Source organism: Phragmites australis, chromosome 2 (genome assembly GCF_958298935.1).
Source record: "Phragmites australis chromosome 2, lpPhrAust1.1, whole genome shotgun sequence".
NCBI lineage: Eukaryota > Viridiplantae > Streptophyta > Magnoliopsida > Poales > Poaceae > Phragmites > Phragmites australis.
Window position 1 is genome coordinate 38,865,897 of NC_084922.1, and position 17,824 is coordinate 38,883,720.

At 45.3% G+C, this 17,824-nt stretch overlaps 2 protein-coding genes and 1 non-coding gene across 3 annotated transcripts; 2 read left to right on the forward strand and 1 right to left on the reverse strand.

The window, feature by feature from the left end:
- The first annotated feature begins 5,526 nt into the window (after positions 1–5,526).
- LOC133910088 (uncharacterized) lies at positions 5,527–6,147 on the forward strand. The gene has a single exon (XM_062352610.1). It carries the CDS (start codon positions 5,565–5,567, stop codon positions 5,940–5,942), a length of 378 nt encoding a protein of 125 aa, XP_062208594.1. The 5' UTR covers positions 5,527–5,564; the 3' UTR covers positions 5,943–6,147.
- A 3,429-nt stretch (positions 6,148–9,576) lies between these two features.
- Positions 9,577–9,649, forward strand: TRNAR-ACG (transfer RNA arginine (anticodon ACG)). Its single transcript has one exon. It is a non-coding gene; the product is annotated as a tRNA-Arg (tRNA).
- A 616-nt stretch (positions 9,650–10,265) lies between these two features.
- Positions 10,266–13,116, reverse strand: LOC133908750 (GDSL esterase/lipase At4g10955-like). Its single transcript, XM_062350895.1, has 2 exons — positions 12,622–13,116; positions 10,266–11,486 (listed from the first exon to the last, which is right to left on the reverse strand). Exons 1-2 carry the CDS (start codon positions 12,855–12,857, stop codon positions 10,481–10,483), a joined length of 1,242 nt encoding a protein of 413 aa, XP_062206879.1. The 5' UTR covers positions 12,858–13,116; the 3' UTR covers positions 10,266–10,480.
- Between the last annotated feature and the right edge of the window lie 4,708 nt (positions 13,117–17,824).

Below are 17,824 nucleotides of genomic sequence, written 5' to 3' on the forward strand. Positions count from 1 at the left end.
GTCGACACATATCCGTAAAGTCTGATCCTTCTTCACAAAGAGTGTCAGGCATCCTCTAGGTGAGGAGCTCAGACGAATGAAACCCTTCGCTAGCAACTCCTGAATTTACTTCTTCAGCTCTACTAACTTATTTGGCGGCATCTGATAGGAACACTTGAATATTAGAGCTATTCCAGGCACAAGCTCAAAGACGAACTTAACTTCTCGGTTGAGTGGCATCCTGGGTAACTCATGAAGAAAGACATCCGGGAAATCGCACACCACGGGAATATGAGCAAGGTCCATTGAGATGGCACCTTCTATTGCATAGAGATGGGGGTCACTCTCATCAAGACATAGGGTGACCAAATCATTCAATGAATTTGCAAAAGAAATGGATCTTGGTGTACACTTGATAACCGCACTATTCTGGGTCAACCGATTCATCCCCAAGATGACACCCAAACCCATTGAGTCAATCACAATCAAGTTAGCTGGAAAAGTGACTCTATTGATGAGAATTTGTGCATCTCGAACGAAATTCTTCGAGAATATTTTACCATCGGGTGTTGTTATGAGATAGGGAGTGTGCATAGCTTCAACATCAAAAGCATGGGTTGTGGCACAACTCTGCTTGACAAAGGAATGAGAAGCCCCGGAATCAAAAAGTACCGTCACTGGGTGAGAGTTGATAGGGAGCGTGCTTAAAAGCACACCGATATCCTTTTAGGCTTCCTTGACTATGATGATGTGGATATTCCTTTGCTTCAGAGCTGGGATCTTCTATGACCCAAGAGGTAGTGGTATAATTGGGGTATTTACCACATTGCCTTATTTTGGATAGCGACAACGTTGGGCAAAGTGCCCTAACTGGCTGCAATTGAAGCATGGGCCCCCTCTTCTACGTTTTGAGCTGCTTCTCTGATCCTTTGCAGCTTCTTGGGATTGCTCTTGGGAAGGAGAGGAATGGGCCAAACAAATAGACTATGAAGGCACCATGATCATTGCATGAGACAAAAGCAGTAGTTGTGCGCACAATTGTCGCTCACTATCTCCATCAGAAAGATGTTCCTCCCTCTTGCGCTTCTTCTCATCTAGATGCTTCTTCATTTTGTACTCCACTATCATGTTGAAATCATCAAAATTATGTGTGAAGGGCCTCTCTTGCATCTTCGTGGAAAGCCTGTCCATGAAGTACTCTTGCTTTTGCTTGTCAGTGGAGACGATCTTTGGTGCATACTGCGCCAACTCATTGAACTCCTACACATAATCCATCACTGACTTGTCCTCCTGCTTTATGTTAAGGAACTCCTGCCTCTTGATGTCCCTCACACCCTTAGGGATGTAGGAAGCACGAAAAGTTTCATGGAAATCCACCCCAAGTGACAGAGTGGCTAGGGGCTTGCATGGCGAGGTAGCTCTGCCACCATGCCCCTGCGGCGCCTTGAAGTTAATGAGTGGTATATCTGACTTTCTCATGGTCATCACACTTCACGAGAGCAAGTTTCTGCTCAATGGTGCGAAGCCAATCGTTAGTGTCATTGGGATCTTCGGCGCAGGTGAAGATAGGAGGCCGGGTATGGAGAAACTCAAAGGAACCTCCATGTATGCCGGCTCCAACTCCAATAGGATGGGCTGTGTTCTGAGCAATAACCTTAAGAAGGTCCAACACCTCCACCATAGGGAATGGAGGGGATGGCTCTCCATCACGCGCATTCAAACCCTTCGGATTGTCTTTACGGGCACCCCAGCAGGTTCTCATCCTATTAGAGATGACAAAAAGAAAAATGGCAAAAGGTTAAACTCTGACTTGATGGAAACAAAACCGATCGAACCAAGGCAAATGATGCACACTAGAGAATCATAGTGTAAGGAGAATGCATGATCAAAAGTGTAGTGCAACATATGCGAGAACGTAGCCTAGCTCACAACTCACAACGCATTTTGCACAAGTGTCAGCAGTCAAATTGTTGCCTGGCGGTCAGACCGTAGGCAATGTGGCGATCAGACCGATGGCTGCCTAGAGGTCAGACCGCTGGGAGTCTGGTGCCAGCAGCAGTCTGCGCCACCGCTTTCCACACACGATGAACCCTTCCAACTATAAAAGTGATTCAATTTGTCAACCATGACCTTCACTTCGATACGTCTCCGAATACAATACACTCAAGGGCATAATATAGCAAGTTTATGCATATTAGCATGAAGAGGTAAAAATAAATTTTAGTGAGTTGCTTAGTGATGTTGACACCCTTTACTAACCCACATCTTAAGTGTTTTTAGATTACTTCATTAAATCAAACTTTGATGTCACACTGTGATGAATCATTCAAATAGTATTTTAATTAATCATTAAGTTGATCATTTAAACAATCACAACTATAATGATTAACTAGAATACCATTCCGATAATCCCGGCACATGTTTTGTGCCCAAGATTGGAACACATACATTTTTAACATATAGCATCACAACAAAGCTTAAAAAAGAGCGAGTAGTTAAATTATATTATAAGCATTTAGAAGATTATCATTTACAACAGTTTACAGAGATACTACACATCGAAAAAGTAACATCTATGAATAATAACAACTAGGTGAAGCTATATGCCCTTAGGCTCCACCTAAAAGCACGCCACTCGAGTAGACATCACTGCTCTTGCCCACCGCTAGTGTCAGCAGACATGAAGTAGCCGGCAACTAACCTTTCCTCGCCAGAAAACCTAAAAGAGTAATGTGAGTACGAATGTACTCGCAAGACTTAATCCATATTGAGTACATAAAATAACTTGATTCCAAGGATTATGCAATTGAGCAATTAGCAAGGAGTATGCCACAAGGTTAAGTAAATTCATATGCATAAGCAACTTTAACACCTAGGTGTGAGCAACTATGTTGACCTAAGAATTACTAAGCATTTTAATTAACCTTTGAAGTTAGACATTAATAAAACCATACCTAGGTTACAAGGATAAGGAATCCTCAATAATTCAAGGCAATGCATCAACATAGGTTCTATCCATATCACTTGACAATGTACCCACTACTCATGCAAACATATATAAAGCATAATTTATCAAGTTATACAATACGAGATTCAAAGTAGTAGGTTGAGTATGCTTAGATGCTTACCTTTCTGCTCCAGGTGCTTCGCTCACGTTAGAACCAGTGCGGCGTCGATCTCGACCACGAAGAACGGTGGCGCATCACTCTCTAAAAAAATATGAATGCATTGAATAAATAATCAAATCATGAAAATGTGTGCATATAATGCATGCTTGAATAATAATAGAGCGCCGTGTTTCGAAAATATTTACAAAAGATTGTCAAACGACTTGAGTTGGAAAAAGTTTGAACCTCAGATAAGGCGACTTAAGCTGATAAGGCTTTGAGTAACTGGTGGTCAGACCGTCGGCGTGCAGAAGGTTTTGGCCTCTGGTGGTCAGACTGAAGGTGTATCAACAGTCAGACCGGTCCTAGTGGTAGTCTGACTTTTGACTATGGGTTTGACTGAGCTTTTGATCTCCAATACGGCGGTCAGACCGACCATATCGATAGTGAGACCGCGAGTCCATGCCGGCAGCACCTTTACAAGGTCGCCGGTGAAGACTCCAGCGAAACATTCGACTACGAAGGGTAATAAAACACTCTAGGAGACTAGTGGAATACTTCTAGGGTGGTTTGGATAACTTTCACCGAGCCAAACTTGAAAAACTCTATGGATGAGATCAAAGCTAAGGTTGACCTTGGGTCTAAATGAAATAAAGACCGATTCAAGCTCGGGAATGATAGGGAAATAGTAGGGGATACCTCACCTTAGTGTAGGGAAGCTTGCTAGCTGGGCTTGTGATTGGATGAACTTTCCTCCAGCGAGGGTGAAAGGGGAGGAGCTCGGGGAAATCTCCGGGAAGCTCGAGGGAGTCCCCTTCGTCGATCTCCAATCGTCAAAGCTGTCAAGGTGATCTCTTCTTCTCTCTCTAGGGCTTATGTGAGGGGGAGAGCGAGAGAGCAAAAGAAAAAGATAGAGTGAGAGAGAGTGTGTGATCGATCCCTTTAATGGGCGCTCTGTGTATTGGCGGTCAGACCGCGGGGAGCCCCAGTCAGACCGTGAGAGCGGTTTGGTACTGAAAGTCTCATTTCCCCCTTTTTCTTATTCTTTTTCTATTCTAATATCTATGTGGTTTCTCCTAATTAGCTTCTAAGCCATTTTCACTCTCAAATACTCACGTGTATGTGGGGGAAATGCGTGAAGGTTCAAAACGTATAACTTTTGGAACGCGTTTAAACTCAAATTGATAATCAATCGCACAAAACATAATGCAATTATGATTAGACATGCTTAATTACGTAATTAACATTTTGGGACGTGACATCCACCTTCATTATGCGGTTGCGGAACCTCTATTTTCTCATCTCAAGGTGTCATGAACCACATCTCCAATAGCTCATCTTTTCATTTTGTTTGCATAACCATATAAATAAAAAATTTATATGATTCGGATAATAAAAGTTTCTCGGAAAGTGTAAAGTAAATCTAAAAATATCCTAGACAAAATGTTTCTTAGGAAATGCATATATAATCATCTTACCAATGTTCCCGTCTGCTTTAGTAATTTTGGGTTATAATTCACTTATGAGAGCCTAATTTAAAATCCATTTGCATGAGATCCTTATATGTAGCCAACAATACAGTGTAAGTGGATAGGGGACTAAGTCATCATAAGTGGATAGGGGACTAAGTCATCATAAATGATGTGTGTTGAGTACATTTTTGTAAGTTTTTATTCTTTCAATGACATATTATCCAACTTATACCTTATTTAGAATCTCTTATTTGGAGACTTTTAAACTCTCCCTACTTTATGTCCACAAAAGCCACTAATTTCTAGTGTCAAAGATGTAGTAAACTACTACACCAACTATGTATATAATCATTGACAAAGCTTTCGTTACCCTCACCCGCACCACATATCCATCATACTATATACCACATGTAGAAGGTCCGTGAAAAACCACTGTCCACACCTCTCCCACTCCACTTATCTAAAGGGACCTTAAACTCTTTGTGTAACTTTTTTTTATGGCTACAAACCATTTGTTTTCTTATCTAGAAGTGTAATAAATCTTAATAAATCAATTCTTCAGTTTTTCATATTACTACTACAAAACCTCTGATAATACTAAAACTCTTCCATTTGTTCTCCCACAACTCATATAAATACATATCTTTTTGAATAATGGGCTGACCAACTAGGCTCTTTATCATTGGCACGGTATAGTTGGTCAGCCCATTATTAAAAAGATCTTCAAACTCTCCAAACCATTCCTTATGTCAAAAAGATACATTATTTTCTCATCTTTAAATATACTTAGTCCACTTCTTTAGTTTTGCATATAACTACCTCAAAACCTCTAGCAACTCCATTCTTACACGTGGACTCCATAACTCATATAAACAAATATTTTTATTATCCCAATATACCGTAAATCGAGATCTCTTACGCTCCATATAACCACCGGGATAACCAGTTAACCACCCTCCCCCCTCTCCCATATTCCCCTGTCTCCCTCTCGGCACTACAACAAGCCATGGGCGTGAGCACTACCGACTTGTCCGCGCCACCCAACTCCGTCAAACTGTCGGGCTGCATGACCTCCTCCTCCTCCGTCACCCCGTGGCCACTGGCCGGCAAGCACCGCAGCGCCGCCGCAGTCTTCCGGCGTCCGCAGCTCGTCATGTCGCGCGACGCGGGCTGGTGCGGGCAGCGCGCGTGGCGGAAGCTGCTCAGGCGGCTGGCGCAGGAGACCAAGCACATCTGCAGCTCCCCGTCGGCGGTAGCGGCCAGGCCCATCACGTTCGGCTACGACGCCGTCAGCTACGCCAAGAACTTCGACGACGGCCGCAGTCCCGCGCCGCCCTACGCCGCCGCCGCCGCCAATGCCACCGATAAGTCGAGCGGCAACTGACTAAATGGCCGTTCTTTCTCCTCTCATCCTAGTCTTCATCCCCTTCCGATCTTTTTAATTGTTTCTCTTTTTTCTTGCTTTTATTTCCTCATCAATACCCCGTACGTATTTGGTAATTTGTACATAGCCATGACGATATCAGAAGTCGAGTTTGGCCAAATACACACGCTGCATTATTGTTCTGTATCAGTATGGCTCCAATGTATTTTCCTCTGAATCCTATTTATTGGTAAGCAATTTCGATCTGAGTTTAAATAATGCATGAAGCCATGCCATTGGGGAAAAAAGAAGTCTTGATCTAGATAAAATATCCTGATTTTTTAATCCAAGATTACGACAGATAAACAAGTAGGACTATATTTATGCCCAATCTGAAATACGAGGATAATGGTCTGTCAATTCATCTGGGCATTTGATTGTGCGATCGATAGGCTGTTTGGTGTCAGCATTAACTTGACGAAGCAAGGAGATCATAAAGGAAAAGGGAAGGGCCAGGTGTGGTGTAGATCAGCTACTCAAGGGAAGGAGAAGGACCATGCAACCATGACGGGTGTTAGCCGGAGGAAATTATTATTCGTGATCTCGGTCAGGACCGTTTCAAAGTTCTTTCTTTGAATTTGTTTATGTCAGTGATGGCACCATTTCTGAGATTTTGCAAAGTTCTGCGGCGCGAAATCAGGTCCCGTTTGGAACGTGTGAATTTTTCTTGAATGCTGCTGGATTGAATTGTTCATGCAAAATTTATATGTAACATGGTGGAATGCCATCGACAACTCTTTTTTTTGTCTCGTAGGGTTTTTGATTCGTTGTCGTTAGCTCCTTATTGGCTTTGCCCCTACACAACTGTTGCTTCCTGTAAGAGCAAGGCCATTTGGTATGTAGGTACTACTAAAGATTGGGCTCCATACCAAAAGCAAGGCAAAGTTAAGCTATTTGAGGCTGCCCTCCTCTGCCGAAAAAGGTAGAAGCTTCCTTCCCACGTTCAGGGCAGAATTTCTGTTGCGGTGAAGGAATTTTCAGGTGCAACTACCGAGCAGGCCAGCACGCATGCCTTGGCTGGATCCAGGCACTCTGCAGCCTGCAATGGGTGCAACAAACTTTTGGTTCTCTTGATCCATGGTTAAAATGTACTAGATTGTATGTACGATGGTGTTATTAGCATCTATAGATAGATACATAATCACCATTTTATTCCCTCGATTTAACCTTCACTGGAAATTGATGCCATTATTATCTCAGTCCAATATTCAGTAATCACCAGCATTCGACATCTAGGTAACTTTGTGGTAGATAGTTTGTCTATTATTTTTTCGAAAGACGGCAAAAGTATTGCTGATTTTTTTTTTTACAGAAATAGAGAATTGACTCAGTTTATAAGAAAAACTATGTTCGAAAGCCTCACAAATGCATGATTTAAAGGAGCCGGGACAACTCCAAAATGACAATACGACCTCAGAACAAAACGACATCCATACCTATGACACAACTATACAATAGGCAAGATCAACCCAACTCAACTCGCGAGCTAACCAACCCAACCACTATCACTCTCAAAACTTGGCCGACGGAGCCCTGCTCCCATGTCGCCATAAGTCGGCCAGCGGAGCCTTGCTCCCACACTGCCACAAACACAACTCTGCCGGTGGAGCTCTGCTCCCACGCTACACCTCTCTGACATAGAAGTTGGCAGCGCGTCGCTTCGGAGGAGCGCACATTGGAATAAAAAGCTGTCATGAAGTGCCAAACCAGCTGAAAGGCCACCGCGAAACGAGGGTGTAGGGGCAAAACCTACAAAAGAAACTTGCGAGTCAAACCGAACCCGATCGAGCTGCCACAAAGCCTACGATCACTACAATGTGAGAACTAGATCTCCAGAGCGATGCCTCCAAGGAGGACGCAACTTCAAGTCGCCGCCGTCGCCCATCCGATTGCTTGAACAAGGTTTTCACCTAGAGACCCCAGGAGAGGGGAGTTGGGAGTCAACACCTAAGGAGGAGAATGACGCCTGAGGACGTTTTCGTCATCGATGTCAGTCAAAGACCAGACAAAGCTTTCGCCAGAGGCTCCCATATCTCGCCCCTTGCGCACGGCCAGCCTGTGCAAGGACCAAGACCAAAGCAGCAGCATTGCCGCTTCCACACAGTCACGCCGTCCCACGGACAGCTTGGCATCATGAAACTCCCCAGGGGCCCAGCCTGCAGAAGAGGGGGAGGCTGGGCAAGGGGAGGAGCAACGCAAGCGCCATGAGCTGAGACTGGCATGATGCCACCACCACCAGACACAACACCACCTCCACATACGATCATCCCAGTGTCACGAAGCTCCCCACGGGCCTAGTCTGCAGAAGAGGAGGAGGCCGAGCAAAGGAAGGAGCAACACAAACATCAAAAGCTGGGGAGGAGGGGCGGCCACCACCAGAGGCGCAACATAGGTGCCCCCCCCCCTTGGCAAAAGGCAACATGACGGCGGGAGCGAGAGCCACATCGATGCCCGATAGGTCCAAGAAGACGGCGATGCAGAGCCAACCCTTCTTCGAAAAGGCAAGTAGCAGAACGAGCCCGACGGCCACTGAACCGAGGCACACGTGCGCACCATGAGCAACGGCAGTGTGAGCACCACGATGAATAGAGCCACGGGCAGCACCAGCGACGCCAAGCATCCAGCGGGCCAATGCACGCGCAGTAGCACCAAAACACTAGGATCCCGAGCAGCAAGCTGAAGCAGTAAGAACTCGGCGACCACAAACACCAGGAGGCTCACGAAGGAGAGAAGAAGGTCAGAGGCGGAGAAGAAGCACCACCACAAAGAAGGAGGAGCACACCCCTACACGGGACCCACCGGTGGCACATTGGATCTGGACATCCCTGAGCAGAACCCGGTAGCTACGTGACAGATCCGGCTAACCCCGCGTGGAGCCCGGCGGCGGTGACTCGTGCCACAACCACTCGGTGACACGTCCAATAGCCACCTAAAGATGGATGCGTCCGTCATTACGGTCAGACAGGTGCGGGAGGCGGGCCTGACACGGCTGACGAGGGGGCGGGCGATGCAGCAGCCAGGAACGAGACCTCACCATCGAGGAGGCTGAGCGACCGCACCACGGCCACAGGACACAGCCACAAGCATCCCGATGCAGACCAGCCGGCCCCAGATCTGTGAGCCCTGACGCCAACAGTCACCAAACAACGACAAAAGAGGCAGGAAGGGCCGATGAGCATATTATTATTAAGAGAGGAAAGGAAGAGGAGCGACTTCTCCATTATGTCAGTCGAGGAATGTAACAACTTAACGTGAGCTTGATACTGCCCTCGTGGTTGCTGCAAGGACATGAACGAAAGGACACACATGTAAATCCAGCTCAAGGCTGCAGCACGGTCACCGGAACTGTAAATTGTGTGGTCCAAGCGGCAAACGCTGCCACCTTAAGATCGCAGAGCATGTGCTGAGCCTGAAAGCTCACCAACGTATGGGCTGATGCATTCATGCTAATATAGTAATATGCGCTGCACTATATTACTAGTATGTTGTTAGTGTTGCCTTGTTGGCACCAAGCTATACGCCCTTAGATACTGGTGACCAAATTGGTTCATGTGATTGAGTTGACAATATAGATAGAATATCAATCTTCAACAATGACTCCGTGGCCCAATGGATAAGGCGCTGGTCTACGGAACCAGAGATTCTGGGTTCGATCCCCAGCGGAGTCGTTTGATAGCGTTTTTGCTGTATGTTCAATTTATTTTACAAGTTACAAGAGAGATTGAAATATACTCGGAGATATAATGTTTTTGCTGTATGTGATTATTCAGTAATAACAGTTCAATTTATTTTCTTGTAAGTTGTAAAGTTTCAACAGAGATTGAAATATACTCGCAGATAACACATATTTCTTTTGCTCCTGACCGCAAACGAGGAACCCAATTGTGATAGTTATCCATAGTTACTACTAGTTATTCCATGGTGTGATGTGTCAATGCTTATCTATCTGCCAGTTTATCTAGTAATAACAGTTCTATTTTCTCTTTTCTTGATGTTCATAAAGCTCAATGGATATTACAAAACCTCTTCGCTGGTAAGACAGGTAAAACTTGTTCAGAGATAGCGCCGCTCCTAGCGACAAACAAGGAACTCAACTGAGCCTTCGACAGGGATGCAAGGTATTTCTGAGAGTTTCCTCTCTATTTTTCACAGTTAACACTGAAAAGAAGGAAAAAAAGTCTGAGCAGCAAGTAATAACTGTGCTACGAAATTTCAGTTCACTGACGAATGCTCTCAACATCAGAACATGGATGTTACCCCAGTGCCCAGATTTAAGTGTGTGCACTTGTGAAAGCTTGAGCCAAATCTGACAGCGATGAGCTACACTAGTAACAACATTTCAGTTGAAAAATAGTAAGTAATATCTTTATTTGTCGATATTGTTCTTAAAGATCCCTTTAAACAAATTATTTGATTATATTCTCAGTTGATAGATGCACAAACTGATTAGAAAGAGCATTTCTAACGACCCTTCTTGAGAAACATCGATTCCCACCACTCTACGACTTTGCAGGAGATGACACTGCAGTTGTCGTGTAGATGGATTTCAGCTGCCTGTTTATGAGCTTGCTGTCATAGAGAGCCAGCTGCAGCTCCATGCCATCCGACCACCATTGCTGTAGCCCATGCGCCTCAAGAAACTTCTGTGGGCCTTTTGATGTCACAAAGAGCTTTGCAACCACATCACCAGCAATCTCACTTGCCTTGCGTTGTTGCTGCTGTACATCGGAAACACCATCGGCTGCTGTGGAAGAGCAAGAAGGAGCGTTGTAATTGCAGCAGATATAATCACTGTTGTTTACATATAAATGTGGCACCCATTTCTTCTCGGTGCGCAACCTCTTCTTGTCACTCGCTTCCTCCTTAGTGCTCTCAAGCGTTGTCGTTGCTTCTTCCTTCAATGGCAGACTTGCTTTGACTTTGTTCCACAGGTAGCTGGCCTTCTCACTCATGCTTCTTACACCCATGGCCAGTGAAAAAGAAGGTGGATTAAACAGATGACACTCCACAAAGACTCCTTGCTTGGCGAGCCCTTTGCAGACTTGTAAGGCAAAGCCAGCTCCCAGGGAGTGACCAGCAACACAAACATTGGCGCTCCCAAATCTGTCAACTGCTGCCTTCAGTGATTCTAAAGCACCAACGAATCTAACGGAACCTTTTAGGCTCTCCCATATCAAGAAACGAAGATCATCCTGCAGATCTCTCTTCATGGTTGGCTTCTGCAGCAGTGTTCCTCTGAGAGCTAACACAGCCCTGGGTGCGCCGCTTGGTCTTATGAGGATGAAATCAGACAATGCAGAAGAACGATCCCACTCAAGCATGGCGCCATAGATGGAGCCGTCTCTCTCATCCACCAATGTCTGCGTGACCTTGTACTTGAAGGGCTTACACCATTTTGGAGCAAGGCCATCCTCCTCGCCTTTCTGGTCCTGCCTGTCAAGTTCAAGCAGGTAGACTGCTTGAATGAAGCAGGCCATTACCATCCTTTTGTAATTTGGATCCTTCCTGCAAATAATTTAAAGCAAGAATGTTAGAATAAAAGGTTGCTGATACATACGGGAGTACACTGAAGTAAAGTTGGGAAAAGAAGTAACATCTTATTTCAAAATGGTCACTTTCACATTGATTTCATGCTTGAAATGTTCTGGAAGCTGGCTCCCCCCATGAACCAACACAGTACTATAGATACTTTTTTCTTGGTGGTTCCTGACAGGAACCTGTGGTGCATTTCCATTGAGGGGTTATATCGATTAAGATTATAATTTAGAATAGTTACATTCCACGGCCATTTCCCCTCAATGCTTTAGAGAATATGTTCCACTTTGTAATGATGTACCGGCAACACGTAGCTTTTCTTTTGCGTTGACTAGAAAACTTGAGCAAAGCAGAAAGACTTAATGCTGAAGTAAAGGCCATAAAAAAGGCCTAAATCACCATGGAAACCAGAGCCACGCAGATACAGAAGCAAAGCGTGTGGACAAACTAGGAAACCACACACAGAACGCGTTTGGTTCAGGAAACTTGAGCTACTGCTCATTGCTTTCTTGTTTCCTGATTTCCTCAAAGAGAAGGCAGGTGCAGCATTCCCTTTGTTTCTACTCACCCATAACCTTACTTGTAGGTACAGTAACCTACTTCAATAGCCGCAAGCTGAACGCGCCAAATCGCCAGATCCCCACAAAACCCCTCAAAATGCTTGCAAAATTGTAGTAACAGTACAAAGGTATAACAGCTTTAATCTCTCGAAATGTGGACCAAATCGTGCAACGCGGTACGGCAAATTGAAATGTAGCTGCATGAGAGAACAATCAATTTGGCCGCATGATCTAATCCAGAAAAGTTTGCGCCTTCCATCTCAACGTAAGATTGAAACCCCTTCGATTGGATCCCATCTATCAATTTGGTACGGAGGAGCATTGCAATTGCTCAGCATCCACTATCCCCTCTCGATTTGGACCGAGCGACGGAGACAAGCCAAGGTGCACCGGCCGCAACACCCAGCGGCCCGTGCTCCAAACGGAAACCTAACAGCCCGCAGCTTCAACGAACCCACAGATAAACACGCCCCGCCACTCTCCAACCCCCGAAAGCCCAACAATATTTGCAAGATCGCAAAGAAACAGGAGGCGCGAACTCTTACCAGCTCGATCTGATGATCTCCCTCCAGTTGGGCGGCGGCAGGTTGCGCGGCCCGGACACGTGGAAGTCGTAGGGGTGCCCCTCCGCCTCCGCGTCCGCCGCGGCCACCACCACGGCCCCTCCGCCGCACCCTCCTACCTCCACCTCCACCACCTCCTCCTCACCTCCAACCTCCTTCGCCTCAACAGCCGCCGGCGTGGGCGCCAGGCCGATCGCCATCGCGGCGGCGCAAGCCATACGCTCCGGCTCGCGCTCGCGCTCGCTGCGCGGGGAGATGGTCGCGGGTGCGCGTGCGCGAAGGCCGGGGAGGGGGGGGGGGGGTCGGCAACGGTCGAAATGCCTAGTGCGCGAGCGCGAGGATTCTTGGGTGCGAAGTGCGCGAGCGCGGCGGTGGGGTATTTGGGATCTCAGGAAGGAAGGGGACAGCGTCCAACGGTCATGTTTGGAAAGGGTGGCAGATCAACTGGGGCTGGGGCGTTTTATTAGGGGAGGGTCGCACGCAGGTTGTGTGGCTTCAGCGCGTGGGCAATGAGTATGCTTTCCTTGTTGCATGCTGGTCGTCTTCCTTCCTTCGTACTCCGATTTCCGTTGTTTTTTTCGTTTGAGGGCATTTTCCAACTGTGTTTTGGGGATTCTTTGACTCTATTGGGTCCGTGTCGTCTTCCCTAACAAAAGATCATCTTTGGGTGAAGGGTGGGTGTTTATCTTTAGGTGGAGGGTGCGTTCACGTGAGATTTATGAGAGGAAGTAAAATTTATAAAATTCGATTCTACAAAAGATTATCTTCTTGTGATATATGTATCCTTTTCTTTTTAACCTAGTCATTAGATCACGAGATGAATAATATGGATAAGATCTCATGAGAATTTTTCTAAACAAGATACTATAGAATTTGTTTCTTTTATAAGAAGATGAGTGGTGGACATGTGATAATGTTTCGTGTGAAGATTTCATAATTGTCGTAAATGCAATGTCTGTCGAGTTTGAGGAGTATATATATATGTCAATAGTAGTTTGTAGGTAACAAGTTAAGGTTCAACGAAGCAGAAAACACCTGACCAATATATCCACTTCGATTTCTTTCTCAAAAATGTATTTTGCCTAGCACAAGATCAGTGTGATGAGAAAGGATAACGATATGCCACCTTATTGCTATCATAATACATACGCGACGAGAATGAGATGTTGTGAAGTGTCGTGTTACTCCATTCGCAATGCAAATTATGATTACGCATATGTGCACGTATAATTGTGGGGAGTATGAATACAGGTTGTTTTACTCATGGCCAACGCTTATTATACACCTAGGCTACACGAAGAGGCTATCATGCTTTTCTGCGTGTCAAAATTTTTTGAGCGAATTTTGTGTGCCACTTGAGAGTTTTTATTTCTAGCGAGAAGTCATGGAACTTTATTCATAAGCATGCTTGACTCTTAGAACACAAGCCCAACTAGCATCATCCATAACCAGCCCAGTAGGCCTCATCGTTGTGGACTTTATGGACGGCAAGTCTACCTCATGTTGATTTTTTATTTTTTTAACCCTTTTTATTATAATATTTTAATACTAATCTTTGCTGGAATATATTTCTAGGAATTAACTCTTTTGGTCACGCTACCATGCGTGGCGCGACAAGATAATATTATCACGTCAGAAGAAAGTGGCACATTTCCTGTCACAAGCATGACGTTTTCGAATGGGTGGTGTAACCGTAATAATTTGTGACACGAATACGACTGACGTGTCCACAAGAATTATTTTCTAGAAATATAGTATGCTAGGAGTTAATATTAAAATATTACAATAAAAAGGATTAAAATAAAAAAAATCCTCTCATGTTTCGTGGTTGAGTTAGAGTCCATGTAGTTGGAGACTTTGAGCTCCAATAAAACCATCTCCGCGTCCCAACCTAAAACTTGAACCTAAGAAACTGTCATGCTCAACTTAACCCTCTCCTTCCAGATCCAACCCACCAATCCTTCCCCTCCGACTCCGACTCCACACCACACCCAATGGCCGTTGTCCCCGCAAGCGCCACCGCCGCCACTCCACAAGCGTCACCGCCGTAGGCCCCGACTGCTTCTACCTCCTCATTGACGACCTCCTGTGCGTCATTGTCTCCCGCCTCCCGTCATTTCCATGCCCAGGTCCCTCCCCTCCTCGACTACGTTGACTCGCTCACCCTCCACAAGCCCCACTTCCCTGTCTCGTTGTGCCCTGCCCCACAGCTCCTCCTCCGTCGCCTTACCATCGCCTTACACGTTCCCATACCGCCCTCGCATTCCGACCCATCCTCAACACCGCCGCCGAGCACGACATCTCTGAGCTTGTGATCCGTTTGAAATGCCACGTGCAACTGCCTAAGAACGTGCTTTCCGTCCACTCCCTCGCGATGCTCATCCATGAGACCTATGGCGTCCCGTGCTGGTCCAACATCGTGTGCCCCTGCCTCCGCACGCTCAAGCTCCACGACATCGTTATCCACTAGGAGATCATCAACAAGGTCCTCGCCTTCGCGTCCTGCCTTGAGACGGTGGAGTTGGTCTACTGCACGAGGCACGGCATGAGGAAGGGCGGCTGTCGCACAGTGTACTCGTCTTCCGTGAGGAACTTATTGCTCAGGCCAACGCTGGAGCACAAGGAGACTTCAATTTGGGTGATGGGGCTGAGGGCGGTCACGTTGTACACACGAGGTGTAAGGAACCATCCAAAAAATATTCTAATTAATCATTAAATTGATCATTTACTTAATCATGACTTCAATGATTAATCAAAATACCGTTCTTGTAGTCTCGGCACGTGTTTTGTGTCTAAGATCGGAACACACACATTTCTAACATATCACATCACAACAAAGCTTAACAAAGAGTTAGTAATTAAATTAGATTACAAGTTCTTAAGCATCTATAATTAACTCATAGACAAAAGAGAACTATGCAGCGGAAGCTAAAACTATGAACAACAAAAGGAGGATAGAGCCATATGCCCTTAAGCCCCATCACAAAGGTATGATCTACGAGTAGTTGTCTACTCATGCCCGTTACCACCCTCGACGTGCGTGAAGTAGCCAAAGACTAGCTCCTCCTGGCTGGTAGCACCTAAAAGAGCAGCGTGAGTACGAAGATACTCATAAACTTAATCCATATTAGATACTTATAGATAACTTGACTCCAAGGATTATGAATTAGGATGTTAGCAAGAATACGATCATATGGTTAAGTAAATTTATATGCGAAAGCAAAATTTGACAAAAATATGTGTGAGTATCTAGACTTAACCAACACAACTATCTAACCCATAACCATCAACTGAACATATATGTAACCTCAAACCAAACTCATAACTCTACGACTGCTACAAATGGACAAAAACATGCTCATGACCAAGAGCGTGTCATTTCAAAATATTTCTACGGCCTGTATAGGGGTACAACTTTACCCACAAGATTCGAGGACCATACGGCTTGAGTGATCACACAAGTGCACCCAAGGGGGTACTCATGCCAATCTTTTCTAATAATCCCCAACCATTTGAATCAGGCATCGCTTGGCACGGAGCACACTTAGGTTAACTCCCGGAGCAACCGCAAGTGTCTCTTACAAGCCTGCCCGCTCACACTGTTGATGTGCATGCTCAAATGATTACAGCTACAGAAGTATTCTGCTTATATTACTATTAGATTGGTATGTGGTAAGTACGGTAAGTGCTAGAACCAACTGCAATAACGATCAATGTTTAAGCGACGCAAGCGGTCTAAGGTGTCCGGGTTCCTCTCCCGACCTACCCCGGGGAACTCCACATCAGGGTAGGAGAAATACCCCTAACACCACTCATATCTTACCTCATTCTCACTACTCAACCAATCAACGCCATCAACCCAACATTGTTATCAATGTGACAATAATTAAAGTCTATAGCTCATGAACGAGGTTGAACCACCGCTCAACTTCTACCGAAGAATCTATGCATGACTAAACATTTTGGTTAACTTTTAAACTAGACCATCATCAAGTTAAACCCTGATTATAAGGAGATGGATAACCAATAACTCAAGATATGGTGCAATGTATCAACATAGGTTCTACCCATACAAGACCTAACATCAACTCAACAACATGCATAACGTACAAAAAGTATATGTTATCATATTAGACACATATGATCCAAATTAATGGTAAAAATATGCTTAGATGCTTGTCTTGCTGCTCAGGTGGCTGTCTGATGCTACCCACACAAAATTCACAAAATCCGTGTGGCTCGGTGTCACCTTCAACCACACCCGCATCATGCTCTGGATCCTTGTTCACTAAAGAAGACCATGTGCAATAATGAGTATGAATGAAGTGCAATAATGTATGCTATAGCATGCATAACATCAAGTTAACAATGCAAGACATGCGAAATAATAGTAAACTTTGCGATCTAAACGACTTCGGAAAGCTAACAGGAGGTCGGGGACTCCGGTGGAACTCGGAATCTCTGGGTTGTACTCCGGATGAGGGTTCTCGGTTAGCCATTTTGAATTAATTCGGAAGGCCTGGGCTGAGTCCGGAACCTCCGGGTTAGGCTGGAATGTTCGGATGAGGCTCTGAGCGAGGGTTCTATGCTAAATCTAAATCGAATTAACCGAACCCTCCGGGTCTAATCTAGACCGAGTTAGGCGGATTATCCGTGTGAGGCTCCAAGTGAGGGTGCTCGGTTAAAAGCACCATGAATTAACCCAAACTATTCGGGTTATGTAGACCTGCACTTCTCGATGATCTTTCTTGGCCGATTCGACTCGCATGTTAAATCTATCCTACATAAACATACATATACACTATACAAAGAGTTATAGACTCAACCTACACCCTAAACCCTAACTATGTTTTAGAACAATTCATCGGGGTTTTCACTGGACTACCCGGATTATCCGGGTTGTCCAGAAAGGTTGCTTCGAGGGGGAAAACTTAGCTGATTTGATTCGCGAGCCTCTCCAAATGAAAGGGAAACATGGTTGAGGTAGTTCATGGAGTCTAGAACTCACTCACCAACCTAGCAATACGATTCCTAGCACAAATCTCATATGAATCATCTCTTTTTGCTCCAAAGCTCAAGAACTCGAGAACTCCACAACCTTAGCTCCAAACTCAAAAGCGACCCACCAATTCATGTATTCTTGCCAAGGGAAGCCTAAGGACTTACCCACGGTGCTTGTGGAGGT

Bases quoted from the DNA above. Each gene is read 5' to 3' on its own strand.
- LOC133910088 (XM_062352610.1), top strand. From the start codon at position 5,565: ATGGGCGTGAGCACTACCGACTTGTCCGCGCCACCCAACTCCGTCAAA.
- LOC133908750 (XM_062350895.1), bottom strand. From the start codon at position 12,857: ATGGCTTGCGCCGCCGCGATGGCGATCGGCCTGGCGCCCACGCCGGCG. The intron at 11,487-12,621 runs GTAAGAGTTCGC...AATTATTTGCAG, and splicing joins GAGATCATCAGATCGAGCTG to GAAGGATCCAAATTACAAAA.